The sequence below is a fragment of the Varroa jacobsoni genome, unplaced genomic scaffold (genome assembly GCF_002532875.2).
Source record: "Varroa jacobsoni isolate VJ856 unplaced genomic scaffold, vjacob_1.0 scaffold_858, whole genome shotgun sequence".
Classification (NCBI taxonomy): domain Eukaryota; kingdom Metazoa; phylum Arthropoda; class Arachnida; order Mesostigmata; family Varroidae; genus Varroa; species Varroa jacobsoni.
The window spans coordinates 230,667-250,408 of NW_019213760.1; the positions used below are offsets into that span (position 1 = coordinate 230,667).

The 19,742-nt window shown below is 40.7% G+C and overlaps 1 protein-coding gene across 3 annotated transcripts in view; it reads right to left on the reverse strand.

Moving 5' to 3' along the window:
• Window positions 1-2,268: 2,268 nt before the first annotated feature.
• The window catches only part of Gyc88E (Guanylyl cyclase at 88E), a 39,581-nt gene continuing 22,107 nt past the window's right edge, over window positions 2,269-19,742 (reverse strand). For 2 of the 3 annotated variants that reach the window (XM_022840304.2, XM_086970077.1), the window contains exons 6-15: window positions 16,950-17,162; window positions 16,128-16,333; window positions 13,279-13,408; window positions 11,042-11,188; window positions 7,891-8,037; window positions 6,149-6,415; window positions 5,616-5,705; window positions 5,072-5,121; window positions 4,317-4,717; window positions 2,269-3,994 (exon numbers count right to left, since the gene is read on the reverse strand). In XM_022840304.2, coding sequence (XP_022696039.1) covers window positions 3,774-3,994; window positions 4,317-4,717; window positions 5,072-5,121; window positions 5,616-5,705; window positions 6,149-6,415; window positions 7,891-8,037; window positions 11,042-11,188; window positions 13,279-13,408; window positions 16,128-16,333; window positions 16,950-17,162 — 1,872 coding nt within the window. In that variant the 3' untranslated portion in view covers window positions 2,269-3,773. Of the gene's footprint in view, window positions 3,995-4,316; window positions 4,718-5,022; window positions 5,122-5,615; window positions 5,706-6,148; window positions 6,416-7,890; window positions 8,038-11,041; window positions 11,189-13,278; window positions 13,409-16,127; window positions 16,334-16,949; window positions 17,163-19,742 lie in introns of those variants that run through there. The other variant, XM_086970078.1, reaches the window with a different exon arrangement.

Genomic DNA, 19,742 nt, shown 5'->3' on the forward strand with positions numbered 1-19,742 from the left:
ATGTATAAAGAAAAACGCACAACTCTGAAACGGCGTGTACTTTAACAATTACAATACATTAACCATATACTAACTACTAAAACACACAGTTTTATCTTGATCGGCACGAACACTTTAAGGTAATCAGCTTGTGATCCCGAAGTGTCTTCATTTCATGTTAAGGATTATTATACTTCATTTGATGTCTAATGGTACTAGAACCTACGGTTGAGTCTTTAAAAGAATATTGTTACAGAAAAACAAACTGCTTGGTATAATTGTGCGTGCGTTCAAGAGGAGAATCGTGAACCGAATGTTAGTGAAATAACTTAGACTTAAGTTACTATGTTATTCTCAAAGGACTCACTAAGGAGACAATTACACTATGCCCAGGTATTGTCATAAAATCGCTTTACGTCCTAACGCGAAGTAAAAAAGTAAATATTTTTTTTTTCCTTTACATCGTTGACCATATTTATAGTGTGAACACGTGTTGGGAATTACCTCTGAACTATAGAATCAATGATTTGCCTTTACTAAAATATTTAATTGAGTTAGGTCCTTCTGGACTTATCTGGGGCTCGGCATGGCAACCATTTGCCAGTGCTGAAGTTTCGGTAAATATGGGTACAAGTTTTATGTTGTTGAGATGAGTCCATAATAGATACATCCTAAGATCTAACAAAGTACTTCAATAGGACGAGAATAGATACGAACTAGATCTCAGACAAATCAGAAGGAGTGGGAAGACATTTACACAGAGCTTTGTCCCAAACTCCCACCATCATATCGACGACGTTGACCGCCTTGGTTTTAAGCATGCATGCAGTCACGCGACACGTTATATTAGCCCGTTGTCCGAATTACACGATTGTGACGTTTGTTCGAACAAACGAAAAAAAGCTATTCGATACAGGTAGCTTAAATACTCCAAGATGTTTTATTCAGACGAAGCCTTTGCTGAAATTTACTGAAGCAGAAGTTCTATGTGCCGTCATCGCGGCTCTCTTATACGAAATGGACCTAGTGTGCGTTCCCTCAAGTCCGAAAGCGGTGCTACTTAGGTTATGGCTGTGGAAAATACATGTACCCGTATGAAAATAAATCGTATGACTTTATAGTATAGTGTGATCGTGGATGTACAATTGTTTCGTGTATCCACGGTCAATGACAGCTAAGATTGTTAAGTCTACAAATGGTGAATTCCATTGCCCTTATTCCGGTAATACTCTGCCTTACTAAGCAATAGTATGTGTCACTTTCATTCAAGACGCTATTTACTGTCTTCGTGAAAATTTAACCTCCTTTATATTCTGTTACTATTCAGCTTATGCCAGTTTTGAAAACCGTGAGTAGAGTACACTGCGTTTCCGCCTAGTACTATAGCGGAACTAGATGACAGAGCTACCTTAACGACTGATAACGCGTTTGGGGCGTTTTGCTTTCTGAAGCCTTTTTGAAGTTTATCTATACCTGTCCATCAATCATTGCCCTAAAGAGTCATTGACATGGCAATTAATATTTCTCAGACCCCTAAAACGGATTTTAAGAGAAGGTAGATGACATTTTTTTAAAGCTAACCTATTGACTCACTGATTCTAGAACTAACTATACCTCTAGGGGCGATAGACGGTAATCTATGAATAGTGTGTTCGTCGACGTCAAAAAAAGTACGCAAGAATGCTTAATAGTCAAGGAGTAATGTTGGTGAAAGAAAACCTGCAAGAAAATTTCACAACGAAAGCTGTTAAAACGTACCTGTTGTGAAAAACGTAGTCGCATGGGGTAGGTATAAGCGTTATGTAAACACAGCATATTTGATAGGGAGACATAAGCGTGCGTAAAAACCAAAACAAATAACTTATAGACGGCTATTTTTTCGGACCCAATTGGGCTATAAAAACGGAAGCTATTGGACTATACATTGTCACGCGAACTCTGATCTCATTTTGCGATAAACGGTATTTAAAATATAACTTTGTTTACTGAATTTTCTCGATATAATGTTTCGACTAACCGGTATATCTAAAGCCATTTATTTTAGGCAATCTATGTTCTCAGACGTAACGGCTAAAAAGAAAATTTGGTCTCGACCACCTAGTTAAATCAGTTGCTTTTCGTTAAGGCACTAATACATTGAACAGCAAGGTATTGCAAATAACAGTCACTGAGGAGGAGTTATTAAATCTTTGGTAGAGCCTCTCATGAAGTAGGCTCCGAAGGTTGATCCTGTTTTACAATGCTTCCAGTTTCAACATAGATATCAGTAATACGTACTCGACATAGACCAACATAGCCGCTGGACGTATACTGCTTGGACAATAAGGTCTACATGGTGCACCTTGTATCTTTCTATTTATCGTACTACGGTTACGGTTGTATCAAATACATCGATTTAATACATTTACTTTAATACATACTAATCCCAAATTTATTACATTTAAGATGCCTAACCAGTAAACAAATGCAATTCTACGGTAGCCGTAATTTCTCTCCATTATGTCACAAAGAAGTAGGCTGATGTTGAGGTATATTATTTAAAGCTCACAGAAAAACATAAACGAAATTTATTATTATCTTCTGTAGCTAGATCATTATCACTTGTTTGATCTTTTATTGAAAATAATATGACCCGGCACTCCACACCATTGATCAAGTGTGAGGTTATGTATGTTTGGTTTGTGTAGGGCCTACAATGCTATGTCCTTCGATGATGCTCATCACGGACGTGTAGGTCCAACAATTAAAACTAACAACGGTAGTCCCTAGAGCGTTCCTCCGTAGTTATAGTACTACCTACTATTAATTAGCGCATATATGTATACGTAAATCTGTTCAATCTATTGTCAATGTGGTTTGCAACACTTGTTCGAAAGACACTGTGCAGAAAATAAGTTATTAAGTATAAGTTCTTCTCTCTCCACAAACCCCAAATAGATCCTTACACCGAAATGTATATTTGCTCTGATGATTTGTTTCGTGCATGCTGACCTTATTCGTTTTCTAATTCCTATATATGCTATTTTAAGAACAAAAAAAAAGTTCCTGATGCCTCTGTGACATATACCAGAATCGCACGTAGGATTAACGAATCTTATGGTTTTTGTTTTTTTTTTATCATTATTTTATCTCCAAGGTGATGGTGATACGTTTTGGTACATACAATCATTTTCTATTACTCGTTTTGTATATTCTCGTATATAACGAATTAAATAATGCAAATATACAAGTGACGATTAAGCCCTGTAGAAAAGGTAGTGTCGCAAACTACAGTTTTTTTTTTTTGCAAAATCTGTAATCTCGTAAAGATATTTTTGCTTTTCAAAAAAAATCCTCTGTAAACCCATATTACCGGACATGTCCATACGATTTATGCCGTATCGTCATCTATATATACAGCCGTACTTAACCAGCATAGGAATTAGATCAGTGATTTAAATAATGCGATACATTAAATATAATGAGTGGTTCTCACACGCCTCTACAGATGTAGTAGTGTTATACACTTTGCCAATGTCCACTTGAAGGACGATCCAACGAGCCATTATCACATACTGTCATCTTTATAATATATATCATAAGCCTTTCTTTAGACAGACCCCTATCGCTAAACTAGCCGTTTTTTGGGGCGTCTCTTCCAAAATAATGTTGGTATGTATATTTCTAATTGTCTAGCGTATTTTGAGAAATTCGTTATAGATCACCTTGCGCCATTTTTACAGCGTACGAAACGTTGCAAAAATAGCGAAAGGAACAATGGATGTTATTCAGCAGGTTCCTGTTTTCTAGCTCTTTTAAAATAACACGCACGTTTTTGCTCGCTTTTGACCCAGTCTGAGGGGCTGCAATACTCTGGCGTCAGCCTGATCGTCCAGTCCATTGCGATCATACACTGCCCGGGCATGACAGTGAAGACAATGTTCGCACCGAACAGTTCCGGCGTATACTAGCGAATCCGGAAGGTTTGACCATTTCGTTCGGACGGCATTCGGATCATATGCTGATGTGGGAAGATCTGCGATCAGAGCAAAATATCTAAGTGAAGCAAAAATTTTTAAAAGAAAGCCAAATATGCCCCTAAATTTGCATCAGTTCTGAGCCAAGGCTCTAACAGACAGGGCCCAGTGTTTTGTGGGTGAGAGCCTTACAGAACCGAACAAATGCCTTATTAGTGAGATCTAGTCTATATAATACATTAGCCCTCAACTTCCTTAAACAAACATCTCCGTTGTTTGCCAACCAGCATATACTGACGCAACAGATCTAAACTAAATTTATTATATCATTGCCTTTAGCGTGTATCTGCGAGTTTATTGATCAATGACCGTTCCGTTTACCTTGTCGGGCATAGTCCTTTTTCAGCGTTCCCCCTGTCGAGGCCGATGATTGCGCTGACTGCGCATTTTCTTTGGGTGTACCGGTTTTTTCCTTTTCAGATGCGGAGCGATAACTCAACTCCGGCCGGACTCCGAACTCTTCAGTACCTGAAATCGCCACATCTTCACGATTAACCCGTTGAAAAGGTAGTCCCCGTTTGGAAAAAACCAATGACATCTCGGGTATGTGCTGTATCGGCAAAGGCAGATCTTCTCGCTTATCAACTGTGGTGCCTGTCGCAGTGGCGACGGTATCCATTAAGGTTTCAGCGGGTGCTGTATCATTTATAGGTGGCTCGTGCACAACATGCGCAGTTGGCCGCACTGACCGTTCTGACATCTTGATTTCCAGTGCCCGAGGTCTGGAAGATGGCGCCGTAAATAATAAAAATAGAAATGTACGAATTTTTCTTGATAATTCGAACGTCGTCTTCGAAAGTCAACGACAATTGTGCTTACACTATGCTTATTTCTGCTGAAGTTAAATTTTTAAGAGATCTACTGTGCATTATATATATGAATATATTTCTTGAGCTGCCCTTAATTCACATGGTACATTATTCATCAATAGCCTAATCTGCCTCCGCAAAGAATGGTACGGCATTGAAGAAGGTGTACAAGTGAGGCTTTTTGTTGTTGCCGTAAACTTTGGTAAGCAGCAACGTACGCTCGGCACTCGCACCATGTAGGCGACCGCATTCGGTAGCGGGGCGTACCTTCGATCTTTGCGACCTTCAAGCCAGTACGTCTTCATTTCACCCTTACCCTGGAAACAAAGTTATGTAATTAACTTTCAAGCCACTGAATGTCTACTCTGTTTGCGTGCACCATCGTGGTTCAACTTAGTAGCTATAGGTTTGAGCCTTCAGAGTCCCAGGCACTTAGTAATCCGTTGATTCTCTCAGAATCTGTTTTGTTAGTAACGCAGTTTGCTTTCCATTAGGACCCCTGCTGTCTACGCTGCAGTATGTTAATCTGTTACTAGTAAGCTATTGTGTCCATTGTTTTTGTGTTTAAGGGAAAAGCTTAACGCGTGAGTACGACCGGCGAATGCTGCCACATGTTTCTTGTCACCATACTTAGTATGAGGATACTTAGGATGAGTATTCTTTGAAGAGTGGAGCTAAATGTAGTGCTCTATTTCGATCAGATTTAGGCAACTACAGGACATACTCAGGCACCGGTATGTTAATCTAAGCACCAGATGAGCTCAGAGTAAAATTGGTTGTCTCCTATTTAATAACGTATCCCCATACACACCTTGACTACCACGGTGCCTCTTTCGGTGATGGCCCACGCATTTGGATCGAGTAAATTCTTGGTTGTTACGCTGATGTGTATTTTTAGAGGCTGAAAAAGGAATTGGCATGATAAACAATTGCATGTTTCGTCTGCTCTGATTTTACTGCATCAGCCAGTTAACTTACACAGAGGCCATTTAAGCGTTCTTAAATTCTAGATTCCATATTAACATTTTTGACATTTTTTGCATAAGAACAATAATTTGACGTTGTTACGTATCACTTTATAGACACTTGGGCTTCAAGCCTAGCTTTATAGCTCAATAACAGGTGGCAAATATATGTTTAGCATGAGGTTCGTTTATAGAACCAGCGTATCGCTTCTACCGGTTTTTATGACCTAACGACGCCAACTGTACAACCAGAAGTGAGAAAAAATATTAATTTGCTAACTCCACACTTCGAAGTAAGTGTGAATTGGACTCGGTAGCTTTTTCAAGCGAATTTCTTTTAAACGGTTCATTTTTGACAGGGTATTTGTAAAGGTCGTACTTCACTTGTGGACTCCATCCTCGAAGCCGTATTTACGCTGTCTCCAAAGAGACAGTAGCGCGGCATCTTTTGGCCCACAACGCCCGCGCAAACTGCGCCCGAATGCGCTCCTACACGAATTTGAATCCCTTTGCCAGTAGACGGATCCTTGAGCCCCTGGATACATTGTACCATATCAAGGGCCATTTCGCAGATTTTTTCGGCGTGATGCGTCGTCTTCTCCGGGGCCCCTGCCACAATCATATAGGCGTCTCCAATTGTCTCCACCTTAAGCGAATGGATTGAATATAAAATAAATGTATTAACAAAAGCACATCCGCAAATGTATCCATACACATGCACAGAAATATAGGAAGGTAATATGTTATGGTGTTTTGCTGTGAGCCAAGCTCCAGCCGAACCAGTACGACCCCAGGATGAGGTGCGTCGATGGAACGACATAATCTGCAAAATGAAAGCGTTCTGTCTAGTCCAAAAGAAAGAGAACATCGTTTATGGTTTCTGATAGGTGAATGAAACACTAATAAACTTAACCTATCCTAAAAGGATTCAGTGGTAAAAAGAATTTTCGAAATAATTCTAGCGTTACATGTGAAACCCGCGTCATGCGATTGGAGCTAAGCACGAAAAGAGGGTGTACGTGCGGCAGCTGTGGCTCTCAGCCGCCTTAGATGCCCGTAAATTTATTAAGCAAACCTCTTATCAATGTTAACAAAACTGTTGAATCGGTGTATTGAACTGATACAGCCCCACCCAACTGTACCGCTTCGGACTAATGCTTCCTCACTGGTACCTCTTGTAAACTAACGCTTAGAGACCCTAACAACTCGAGGGTCTTTCGTAAAAGCGCATTTATTATAATGGCCGCTGGATTGACAAGACGAATCATGCGACGAAACCTAGGTCACAGGAAACAAATGACATGGATTTACCTCGACTGCGCTTGGGGTCCGCTCAGTGAACTTAGATAAATGTAAACAAATTCCGATCTGTAAGAACATTTAGTTTAGTATTAATCTGTAAGTTGGTTGAGAAAAGTTATGTTGTCAACTATCCCTTTAGAGCTGTGGGCGACACCTTTTCAACTGAACTAAGGAACTTTAGAGTTTTAAGTCGCGAACCTTTAACCTTGGAAAGCAGACGACTTTTTAGTACACTCGTTTCGCTTCAATCTTTTCGCGCATCTCAGAGCGAACAAGACCACGGTTATTTGCATCCGTCTCCTAGTTACGTAACGAAACTGGCTATGCTCTGATCCAGCTATACGATGTAGCGTACGGTCCGTGTCTTCAATAAATTATATGATCTATAAAATCTATTATATCCCAATCTTGGGGTAGCTTTTTGTAAGTGCAGCTTTTCAGTTGGTTTTTAGATAACTTGAGGTTAGCGTGATGAGCACACTCGAACAAATGCTTCAGTTGTTTAGCCTATCAAGTCCACATCTCCCCACTCCCTGATAGAGATGCCAAAGTAGGACGCAATAAAATAAATATGTCGCTACACTCTGTCATAAACATTTGCGAGCTAGTTAATAAATCATTAATAGTCTATACGCTTCTATAGCTCTAGTTTCTGTTTTAAGCCTATGAGTAAGAACGTCGTTGTTCGGTTAAATCGATCTTTGAACAGTTTTCAATCAGTAATCGATAGGTTTCTCGCCTAAGCAATTCGTCCTAGGCATGCCTGTATATCAATCAATAATGTGAGTTATTACATGTTTATACTACGCTCGTTCCTACCTTGTAGACGCCGTGCTTGTCCGTCAGTTGATCAAATAGGGAGTACATTGAGTTGAGCAGCTGGACAACTTCAATCGGAGTGATCCGAGAACAAATTTCCGTGAACGTCACGACGTCCGAGAACAGAATTGTAACTTTATCGAAGAACTGCAACAGGGCTTAAAGTTAGCGGGAAAAATACGAAACAAACCGTACTCGATGCAAACGTACATTGATCTTAAGCGGAAATGTTTCAATTCATCTGATGTAATCTGCTATCAATAATGCTCTAATAGTCGTTCTTGCTTGCCCGCAAGTCTGAAATAAATTTGCGGGCAAAAAAACAGTGGACGTTTGTCGAAACTAATAACACGAATTCTTGCGCAACCGCAGATATAGGCTAGATTTGTTTGTTCGAGAGTACCGTCTTTTGTTCGATATGGGAATGGCTGATCGCTATCGTTCCATCAACGACGACCATCTTGTCAATACTGATTCGTTTCCCTTGCCGACGCATTACATCCTATGACGCTAAATATATCTCAGTGATGCTTACGCCATTCATAAGAAAACAATATTATTATCCTATTTATTGTTACCATGGTCAAAGGATGAAGTGATGTTTTGGGTGAGTGGCAATACCGCGGCGAGCTTACTCCAAAATCTCAAATATAGTTACATTTGAACAAAAATCACTAAGTTTATTGATCGAGCCGTACGCCTTACTGCACGCACACTATGTAGGGCGTCCGGCCCAAGGGTTACGTCAAGGGTCATTTTCCGTGCCACGCATACGTTTATTCGATCTCTATTAGTGTGAACCAAGCACGTTCTTCAAACGTGAAATGCCCTTCAGTCCCGTACGAAAACTACCTGCATTACTCACTCGAATAACAAACGAAGCGATTAGATATGATAACTTTAACCGTATTGGCGCTTAATATGTCGGTCGGTTTCCTAAACGTATAAAAAAAGTTTCAAAGTTTCAACGAAGTTGAAACAACTGGCTAAGCGCTATGAATACGATCTTCAAATAGCTCAGCTAGGAATGGAATAGCTTCATAACTTCGCAAATCGAATAACTTACGTTGGAGTGCTAGTTACAGTAGAAAACTTCAATTGAATTTTTCATGTCGCTATGATAATGTCATACGTGGCAATTCTTCTTGAAAGAGATCAAAATATGTAATATTACAGTAGTATGCATTTTCTACGCGTATGATTGTAGTATGTTTCAGTTTTTAGCTACCCAGCACTGCGTTGAATGCTTGACCCAGTAAAACGGGTCGTGCGGATGCTTATATAGATATATGCTGGTCGACCGTAGATGATAAATTCAATACTACTGACATCGATTCGTGTGCTTACTTCTCTAGAGACTGGGGTGCTCATCTGCTCTGTTTGCGTTTTGCTAGCCGAACCCTGTTTTACATTGTATAAAATGACAATGCACTGGATAGAAGCATCAATTCGGGTTGTAGCTAGTTATAGCTGAAGCCTAGTTGATTCTATTAAGGAGTTGTTATTATTAGTGGCCTAACGAGGTACAATAACATTGGCTCATATTTTAAGCATTGTATGCATCAGCAGTCAACACATCGGTCATCCATCTATCTTCTAAGAAGACCGACTTAATGAAGAGCTGTTCGCGGTACACGAGACCCAGAGTGCGAGAAAGTGCCCTACGTATTAGTTGTTCCGTTCGCAACTGGTATACAATTGTATGGCTAGCCCAGAAACTTGTTTGAGTAGCTAAACAGAGTCGAGGTTGTTGGGTGTAGGACGTAGTCGTTCCCCGGTTGCGCACTAACCCCCGCTTGGCTACTTTGGCTGGGGAAATGGTAATGTAAACTGGAAAGGTACAATATTGAGGTAGCGTAGTCGCGACCTTGCTGTCTACTAGGGACCACTAGCTATCGAGAAAAGCACAACTGCCAGGAAGGAGGAACGATTTAGACGTTGTGGAGCCTCCTTTCACACGCAATCTACTCACCGTTATCCAACGTAGCTACAGTGAGCATAAACTACACGCATCGTACAATGTGCCGCGAAACGCGACCAGAACACCAGAAGGTGTCAGGACAGCATAATGATCTGATTCTCAGTTTAGCTCAATTAGCCTACCGGTGAGCTGACTGGTCCTAAACAAATCACAGTTTCCCACAGAGAACTCGTATACTGCGGAGCTTGGGGTAGGCGTGCGTTCGCAGCTGAGCATCTGCGAGCGTCTATGTATACACACGTGTACGGTCCTTTTTCGTCAATAAGACGCCGTCAGACTTTTTCGTAAATTAACAGCAAATCACCGAACGCAAGCGCCTATGTTGTCTCCACTAGGAAGGCTGAGTCCGACCCGTCTCGCAGCGATGAAGTTTATATGTACGGCTAAGAAGTATCGGTATTATGTACTATGGTAATATCCTGTGTCACTACCGTACACCGAGCTTATTTTTCTTAGTGGAATCAGCTTGAGCGCTTGTGTTTGGGTGATTTACCATTAACGTACAGAGCTAACCGGCAAAGATGCTCCCCCTACCCACCAATAAATAAGCATCAGACGCCCGCAGGTATGAAGACGTGGAAACGCTTATTGAACCAAAACAATATGGCAGCGATAAAAATATATAAATACAGACAGGTAGAATTGTTTCTTTTGCGTTCCAGCATAGGGTATTGTAATGATAAGTCGCACCTAGGACAGCGTGCTGTCAAGCTTCATTAAGAAGCTCGATTATTACTTCCATGGTATATGAGAAAAGCGACTGGCACGTTATTCTTTTTAGCATTAGTAACTGAGTCCATCTCAGGCTCAGACAAAGGTACTTCACAGGACAACGTACTACAGAGCATTAGCAAAGCCAACAAAAATGTAAAGAGAGCAACCGATATCTCTTCCGACAGACGTTATCGAATTCGGAGTTAGCTTGCTAAGGTTAGGCGCAGGTCAGATCAATTCAGAAAATACAGAGTGCTTTACACATAGACTTGATTTGTTCCACGAACAGTAAGTCTGCTGTGAAGGGCATAGAGCGATACCGAGCTGAGGATACGTGGAGTCGACGTACGATAAAAATTAGATCCCAATATCGTCACTAAATCAGATAATTAAACATTCGTACTTGGCATAGACCCGTTCGATCCATATCAAACGACCAGTTAGGCTTGGTATTACCTGACAGATATCAACGCTACTTTCTCCTTTACGCAGCTTGTCAGCGACGGTTTTCGGAATCATCTGATAGAGAAGTTCATCAGTGCGTTTCATTTCCTGGTCGAGTTTTTTCATAGAATCCTCCAACTGTTTACTTTTTTGCAACTCCTGAAAACGTGTGATATGCATAACGCGCGCCTGTTAGTTACTATTGACTCCGAGGTATATTTGCCTTCATTTGTCGTTACGACCCGGACAGAATCGTTCTCATCTGCAAAGCCGTTTCGGAAGAATTGTGATGAATCGCTAAATTGGGTTCAAGTGTTATTAGAACCTCATCTAGGTCAAGGTAAACGGTCAATTTAGGGCGGGGTAACTGTGGCCCGGTAAAATCTCTGAGCGTTTATTGTTCCTTTGTTTATGGCTACCCGTAAGCAATATATCGACTATCTTAATGATCATAGCAGCAAAAACAATAGTGCTCAATAACGCGCATGTCAATCGAACGCATTCAGGTAGGAAATACAGACTTATTTAGAAATGATTGCAGGAGAAGGCCCCAGCCAAAAATCAACGCGCCGATTCCAGGGAGCTCCTTTAGCTAAAGAGTTATATGGTAGCTACATCGTATGCGTTGACAAAGACACTTGCTAAAGCATGCTAATTTTTCGAATTGACTACAGCCGACTATAGACTGATCGCGGTGCGGTCGCCGATGCACTGTGATTTCCCTTGGGAACAGAGTGACGTTGACCAAATACACCCAGTACCTCATAAGCGCTTCGGAGAGACCCAACGAACATACTGCAGCGGGATTTGTACAATCGATCAAGAAATAACATCGGCTGCCTTTCACAGCCATTCATTAACTGTACACGGTCTAATGAAGGGCAGATGACTGTGAGAGCGCCATCCCATCTTATCGTTGCCATGTCATATGAAAGCCGATCTCGATGGTGTACTCAAACCTTTTCCGTCGTGGGTTTCTGTACAAAACGTTACCGAGCCGTACCGTATCGTGACGCTGCAGGAGCCCGTGACTTAATAAAAGATGATACTAGCAGAAGGCCAACAGCCAAAATGGCCTTGAAGAGCCTAACCCAGCAGCTAGGCTAACAGGCATGTGCAAGACGATAAGGGTCCGCCCTCAGCAGGCAAGAAGAACAGGCTAATATTAGCAAAGCCCAATATCTTACTTGATATTTTTCTCCACTGCCCTCAAAGCCCTGATCGGCTACGTGTAATTAGCTGTAGCCTTCGAGAACCTCTGCGATGTTGTCCAAAATCCGAAGGGAGATCGAATCGAAAAGCATAAGCCATTGGTGAATGTACACAATGGACACTGAAAATCCTAATTTTTCAGCTGAATAAATAACAAAGTTTCCTCCGGCTGCTTCATTGAGTCTGAACTCGTCTGTCGTGTCAATGCCAACCAAATGGTTGGCCCAAATAACATTGATCCAATTAGAATGAAGTTTTGTTCGGATAAATTTTCTGCAATTGTTCTCAGACCAGTATATTCTACAAGTGATACGTACAGATCTTTGAACGAACAATAACACTTCACAGAGCTGATTTAGTTAAACCTCAAATAGTTAATAAATGGCATAAGTGTACATTTAAATGGGCATGTACAGTTTGAAGTTATCGCATGATATGAGGTGCATCATGTATAAGGAACGTCAATTGGCGTTGTGATTGAGATCGACAACGCCAATTGACGATCGATGAACGGTTTTGTCGTTGTGTCCTTAGCCCTCAGAAACCTACGATGTTTACTGGCCTGCGAACATCTTACCTTAAGCTCTGCATGTCAGTGTTATTCATCCTAAGAAGTCGCAGTTCAATAGCCGAGGGGGGTGAGGCAGTCCAATTTTCAGATAACTCGAAAGCTAGTTAGGTCATACGTTACTTCTTAAAGAAATCGTATCTGTACTGACTTTGTCCAGCAGGAAGCAATAAGTTTGAGTAAATTGGTAGCTATAATTCAACGTAAATTTTCACCAGTTTCAGTGTCGTAATCTACTACCATGGGAGGAAAAGATCTATGTTTACGAGCGTATGGTGGACGTGAACGGCGGCTCTTTCGGGCACTATCGGGGGTTGTTCAAGTAGACTGTTGGTGTACGACTGACGCAGTCCTTACTATATGCAATAATTAAGTAAGGCCCCAACGTTTATTATGAACTTATGTCTTTTTATTCGTGCTTTATGGTACAATCATGTCCATCTACCTATAAATTGAGGCTATTTCTAACCTGCTCGAAAGCCATTTTCAGCTCGGAACTTTGTTGCTGTCCAGCAAGTACCATATCTCTGGAAAAGTCATGCATCGATAGGTCGTTTACATACAGGCCTGTTCTCACCATTGTGATTACGTCCCGCACTCTGAAACAGCAGGGAATGCACATGTAAAGGAAAATTCTCATCAGCTAGCTAAAACAAATGAATTTTTGAGGGCGTTCGTGTCTTAGCTATTCCCTATTTCGAAACTGCTTTACCGTATCGATAAGTCAGGACAAAATGCACACAGCTCAACGATCCAGATAGATGTCGGCGTCCTAGTCTCTCTCGTTAGTGGAAATTGATCGCGTGCTCACCTCAAATGCTTATCTTTATCAATCAATCAATCAAATATTAAAATCTTGGAAAATCAATCGTTGAACACAACGTCTGCATGCAACGAGAGCACGCAAGGCACGAAACGATTTTTGCTACGTGGACCAAAGTCGACTATCTCTGTTTATGATCAGAATTGGCCTAATTATTCTAGTAAGCTAACCCTAATTATTTATTGTTTCTAGATTTCGTATCATTCATTACTGGCCTGAATGGTTTCTGATGCGGTAACCCATAGAAAAATGCTTCGCTATAGTTAACCGATTGTTATTAGTAATAGTCGCTTTATGTCCTAAAAACGTAACAAACATCCTCACTGTCGTTTCTGTTGTACGATACTGAGGCTCTTTTAAGATCATTTGCGTCCAAGTTTCACAGCCATAAAGCTATTGGGCCCCCTTTTTAATTTTACGCAATTTTATTTCAAATTTAACGCAGACAATCTTGGATCCTGATTTGGCCTTAGTCTCGCTGATCAGTCCAGCCATTAACCGACCGCTTCTAATGATGAAACGATAAGAAAATGTACGCGTAATTAAAATAAATTGCCAATAATTAGCGAAATCATACCATATGTGAAAGGACGAGCAAAACTGCAAAAAGAAAAAAGTTTCTGAAAAACAACCATATAATGCACAATATTTGATCATCTATTTTACAGTAAAAATGTTTAGTTGTTTTGTAGACGCGTTTCATTAAGGCCACAGAGGCAAGTGTTTTTTTCTGGTTGGAGATAAATACGTGTAAAACATAATCAGCAGTAAGGAACTCTGCATTTAATTACGTACGTATAGTGGATTAACCATCCCGATTGATCGGGCTAGCTTTAGGCAGTGTTCACTGGCTAAATCGCGTGACTAGATCGAACAACACTGACACATTTTTTAGGTAAATATGAAATCAACTAAGACAATGATCCCAATATAATAGTATTCCGCGCCTTCTCGACAAAAATGTCGCTGTTAATTCAATTGGGCGGGAAATCGACGTTTCTCTGTTTCGAATTTCTACTCCTGCTGTCGCCTTTAGGTACACCACCAGGCTGCTGTATCTCAGCAGGACACGAAGTGTAACCATTCTCAGGTTCAAACATGGACACACAACCACTCCTAAAGTTAGCAGGCAAATAGGTTACCCGCTAAGCTATCACGGGGCTTGTTTTGGCAATATTGCGGCCAGACCGTGACGCTAAGCATGAATGATCGGTAGTGGCAGGTGAGAAGTGTGGCTTTATCGTTTCGCTAATAACTTATGATTTAGCTACTAAACTATTCACCATAATGGGGGCAGTGAGGCTAAGTTCTGGCTGTTCCTTGAACATGGACTGCTTCGCTTGCAGCCATTAAAGTACCTTGTATATATATAGAAGTCCTTTAAAAATTTTAAGAGAGCAGGGATGGCTTCTTAGAATGATATCAATAAGAAGTAAACGCGCCATTATTTTGTCTGTGTTGTAGATTTTTCCTACCGTAAACATATATCGATGCCGGACCCCATATGCTTTTTTCAGAGTATTCCTACCTATTACTGATTTTTCGTCCAGGAGTCTTTCACTAGCGGGCGCGTATATTCTAGTTGGCATAAAAGATGCATTCAATCAAATTTACATCAAGTAAATTCCTATTCAAGCCTTAATTATCTATATTCATATTATTAACGCCTTATCGCCATTAACGTTCGTTATAATTTGGAATACACTTTCGGTTTGACGAGAGCAAAGTACTAAAATAAAGATGCCCTTTGATTAGCAATTATAGCGTAGAAAAATTAACTCGCTCAATAGAATGCTGGAACTTTTATAGTGCTTCTCCTAGACAGTCAATGGTATTAGGACAAGTGGTATTGTGGAACTAGGTGAAGGCAAACATGTGAGTTTATTGGATAAGCTGAAGTTCCGCAACATCGTTGCGAATACCCAAAGCTGAAATCCGGTACCCCTAAGTGAGATTTTTGCTCCTAAAAAACATGTCCGCTCGATTATTTCTTTGCACGCGTCAGCAATTTCCTTTGTGCAGTTTTTTCAAAAGTTATAGTTCGTCAGAAAGCTGCCATTCGGTCCATTCAGGCAGAATCACTTCTGGAATATGCAGAGCCAAAAAAAACGTTAATAATAACAATGATTCGTAAAAACGATCATACTTGATCTAGAAGTCCCAGTATTTCCAGGGCTATTTCCGCGACACAGAAGAGGCTCTATGGTGATTACACATAGTTGTACTCCGTCACGTTCGTTAAATTTCAAGATCTTCTTTTGTTTACGAGTAATTGTATCATGCAGTTTTGTACAAATGTGTGCGTGTGGTCTACCTAAAGAAAGACCTATATTTCATATCATTCCCCTCTTTCCAAGAGTAAAAACAACTCCGCGGTATAACACTGCACAAAAAACATAATGCACTTCTTCAAGAAATTTAAACTTCTATAACATTAAAGGCAGATGTAGAACTATTCTAATGGATATCAACGTGTGTAACTCTTACAGACTTACACAGGCGCCGCTAGATACACCATCGCCTGCCACTCTTCCATAAACAACATTTGGCCTTTAAGATGGAGGAGCGAATCTTCATAGGCTGAGTCATCTTGTTCATCGAGGTACGGGCTAGAACCTTCATGCTCCGGATCGACGTTGGAGTGAGCTTTTACTGCTTCGAGAGTAGTCATCTCAAACACGTTGTTCATATGTGTTATGATCTGCAATAAGGAAGGGAAACATAAGCTACCTGTCATTTATCGGCCCCGTTTCGGGCTGTTATGAACGATTCCTGTTTTTTCTGTATCTCGGTCATATCGTTTAAGAGCATAGACACTCTACTGATGATTGCGTAGAGGATAGGATGTCTGGGTGGTAGTCGTATAGGTGATGGTCTAGGCTCGAAATCGAGCAGGGAAACAGGTAGTATATTTCTGACAGGAGTCATGGAATGCCTAGCGGGGATATCGCAGAACTCGAAGCATTTTGATTTTTAGCCAGACAATACAAATCATTATCATGTATTGCAGAAGTGATATACCATAACTCAAATCGTTGATTCACTTCATGTTACCATGTCTAGCTTTGGATGATCATGTACGAAATCAGTGTCAGGGTAAAGCGACTGCTCTGCCGGCATACGCCACTGCATATAACGACCTTTTTCTGCCATATAGCGTATAGGTGATTATCTGAATTGAATTGTAATAGAAGCGTCAATAGCATGTCCACGGCAGCAAAGAGAAGGAATAACCCAAGATGGGGAGAGAGGGTTTAGGGGGTATTTTTGGGGATCTTTTAAATCTGTCAACAAGATAAACGTAGTAAAATACTTACGCCACTCCAATTACATTCGATAAGAGGTCGAGCCAGGCCAAACACCTGCGGTATTCGCTTATTAAGCGCCGTCGGCATGACAATCATGAGAGATTTGCCCAGATTGGTGATGGTTAGTTGCTGATTGAATACAATGCAGAATGGGAAGATTTCGAGGAAGACGTATGCTCTGATCGGCAACAACTTTCCACCGACGAGCATTGAGTCCAAGTCCTATAAGAGGCGTTATTTGAAGCATACAACAAATACAGTGAACATCTGACAATACGCAAGCAATTTTACTGCCTAACGCTGAAGACTCACAAGTCTTACTAATGCTCATAGCTGACCGTTGGTTCTTTCTACTATTATCTGTAACCTGTACATCCAAGTATATCAGTATAGCAATTAACTGCTGAGCTTGTGTGCAGTACTGGTGAAAAATACTTGACAGTTTTTAAGATAGAAAAGTTTGATCAACTTTTATTTCTATGTCCAGTACCATAAGAAAGTTAGATAGTAGCAGAACTATATCTTCCCTTTTCAATAGCGATTGTTAACTTTGTTCTGCGGCAATTTATCCACAACAAAATCAAGCGTCTAACAGCGTTCGCTTATCAATCTCTGTGCAGTTCTTTTCCGCTCTTCGTTTGAACAGTTAAATTCGACGCATCCTACTACGCCCCTTCGATTGTTATTAGCCTCTTTGGCCAAGTGTTTTTTAAAAGCACCTTTTGCTTTCGTCGAAGTACCATTGTTTTATTATAACAATTTATATTTTAACGCGTTGTCTAAATCTTTTTATAGGAACACGGCAGCTTCTTTCGCCGCGTCAACGCGATTTCCTTGGTTTAATAGCGATATCGTACATCCTGCTTCGATATCTTCCACACGTTCTGCTCCAGATCTTCAATATCATTTTTACGCACAGTCGATATCACTGTAGTGTAATCAGAAATTTTGCTCTATGCCATGTCGCGATAGCCGTCGGTGGAATAGAATGCCACAAAAGTTGTACATTGGTTCCTATAGCGTATAGAGGCACGCAAAGGAAATGAGTCAGCCATTCCAAAGTTAGCAAATTAACGTAATCAATGTTTAAGCTTGAAATCATCTTCTTGGCAGGCAACAAGCATACGACCTCTGAAGTAAGACGCCCCCTGCTAAGTTATGCAATATCTATAATTTCTTCGCGTTTTTGCCTCGGATAGATACCGTGATGCATACGTGTGCTTGCTCGTCCTTAAATTTTGAAGACGTCGTGTTGGTGCACTTCAAAATCTTTATCTAGAAGGCAAGTTTCTTTCAGGATCCGCAAGGTGCCAATCTTTCCCAACTGCTAAACCTTACACGGAGTAACTGATCGCAAAACAGAGTTAAAATCGTGGCCCATATATATACCCTGTAATTATAGTTGCTTCAACTTCCGTTTGATATGAAAACAAAGTGGCGAGAACTTGACCAGAGACCCATGCCAGCGGGCTCGTTAATACAACACGTGTACTCTTTATTTTATTCGAACAAAGCCTTACGGTAATTTATTACTAAACTTTAAACATTTACATATGATTCGAGATGGTAATGCAATATGAATTGTTTAAAAATTTCACTATATATATATATGTGCGTTGAAATCTTTTTAAAAATGATTTCACCGCTCACCCCTATTGAAGGCTGCCATTTACTGCTTTCGTGTCTTTCCATCTTGATCCTAATGCATTAATATCCCTATAATGATATAAAAGAAAATCCCTGAAATTATTTTTAAAGGGCCTAGCTGTTCCTGGCATTGAACTAAAACACTTCTCAATCAATGGGCAACTTGCTGCATTATTACACGCCTTTTTCCACGCGAGCTTTCTGCTTGATAAAGGCTTACATGAATGAGCCTATATTATTCATGCGGAGTAAGGCGAATCCCAAAACAAGTCGAATAATAGCTACTTGTATGCTTACCACGCTGTTTAATAAATCTTGTGGAACAAAACCTCCGATAAGTCTAGGAAGGCCCACCTAGGTTAGACCCCTCCTAGCTGGGCTAATCTTTAGTGGCAAACTGCAGAAGTAGTGATTCTTGTCCGCACAAAAAGTATGGAGTAAAAAAGAGAATTTCGCGAGGGCATTATGCCGGAAAATTCATAAACAGATTTCGCGTTGATAAGCCTTAGAATAAGTAGTCAGCAATGTACTGTGGAGTTGTGTTAGATTTCAAATCAAACCAAATTTTCTGTATTACGCAACAAACCTGACTGGCAACGCGAAACTCCTACTCAGTGGGTTTGATTTATATGGCCTGAGTTCTACACAGGTGTACGCTTACATTCACATATCAGATAAAAAAAAAAAGAAGCTTGAACTCCATTGGTTTTCTTGGCGTTCAGAGTCGCGATGATATCCAGTACCTTACAACTTTACTACATACATGACAACATATATAATATGCCTTTAGATACTCGTGTATATCTGGAAGGTCATAAGAGATAAAGGCGCGAGCAAAGATGCTTTAAAGATGCAAAACTTTCTCGTCGTCACTTCGCTACTTGCTATGGCCTGTACGCCAGTTGGCAAGAGTTTCCTCTGGCCAGTTACGGCTGGCTATAAATCCTTAGTCTTTTTGTACCCTTTTGAGCGGGCTCGGACCGCTGGCTTTATTTTGTTCTGCTTATTGCAGTATGCCCAAGGCCACTTGTCGTACCGTTGCGAAGTGAACAAATAGGGAGGAATGTAATATAGCTGCGACTGCGGCCACGTGTGCCTATACGTTTGTGGCTGTTTCTGCGAAGCTCTGGTGGCGCCTACCGAAATGACAAGACA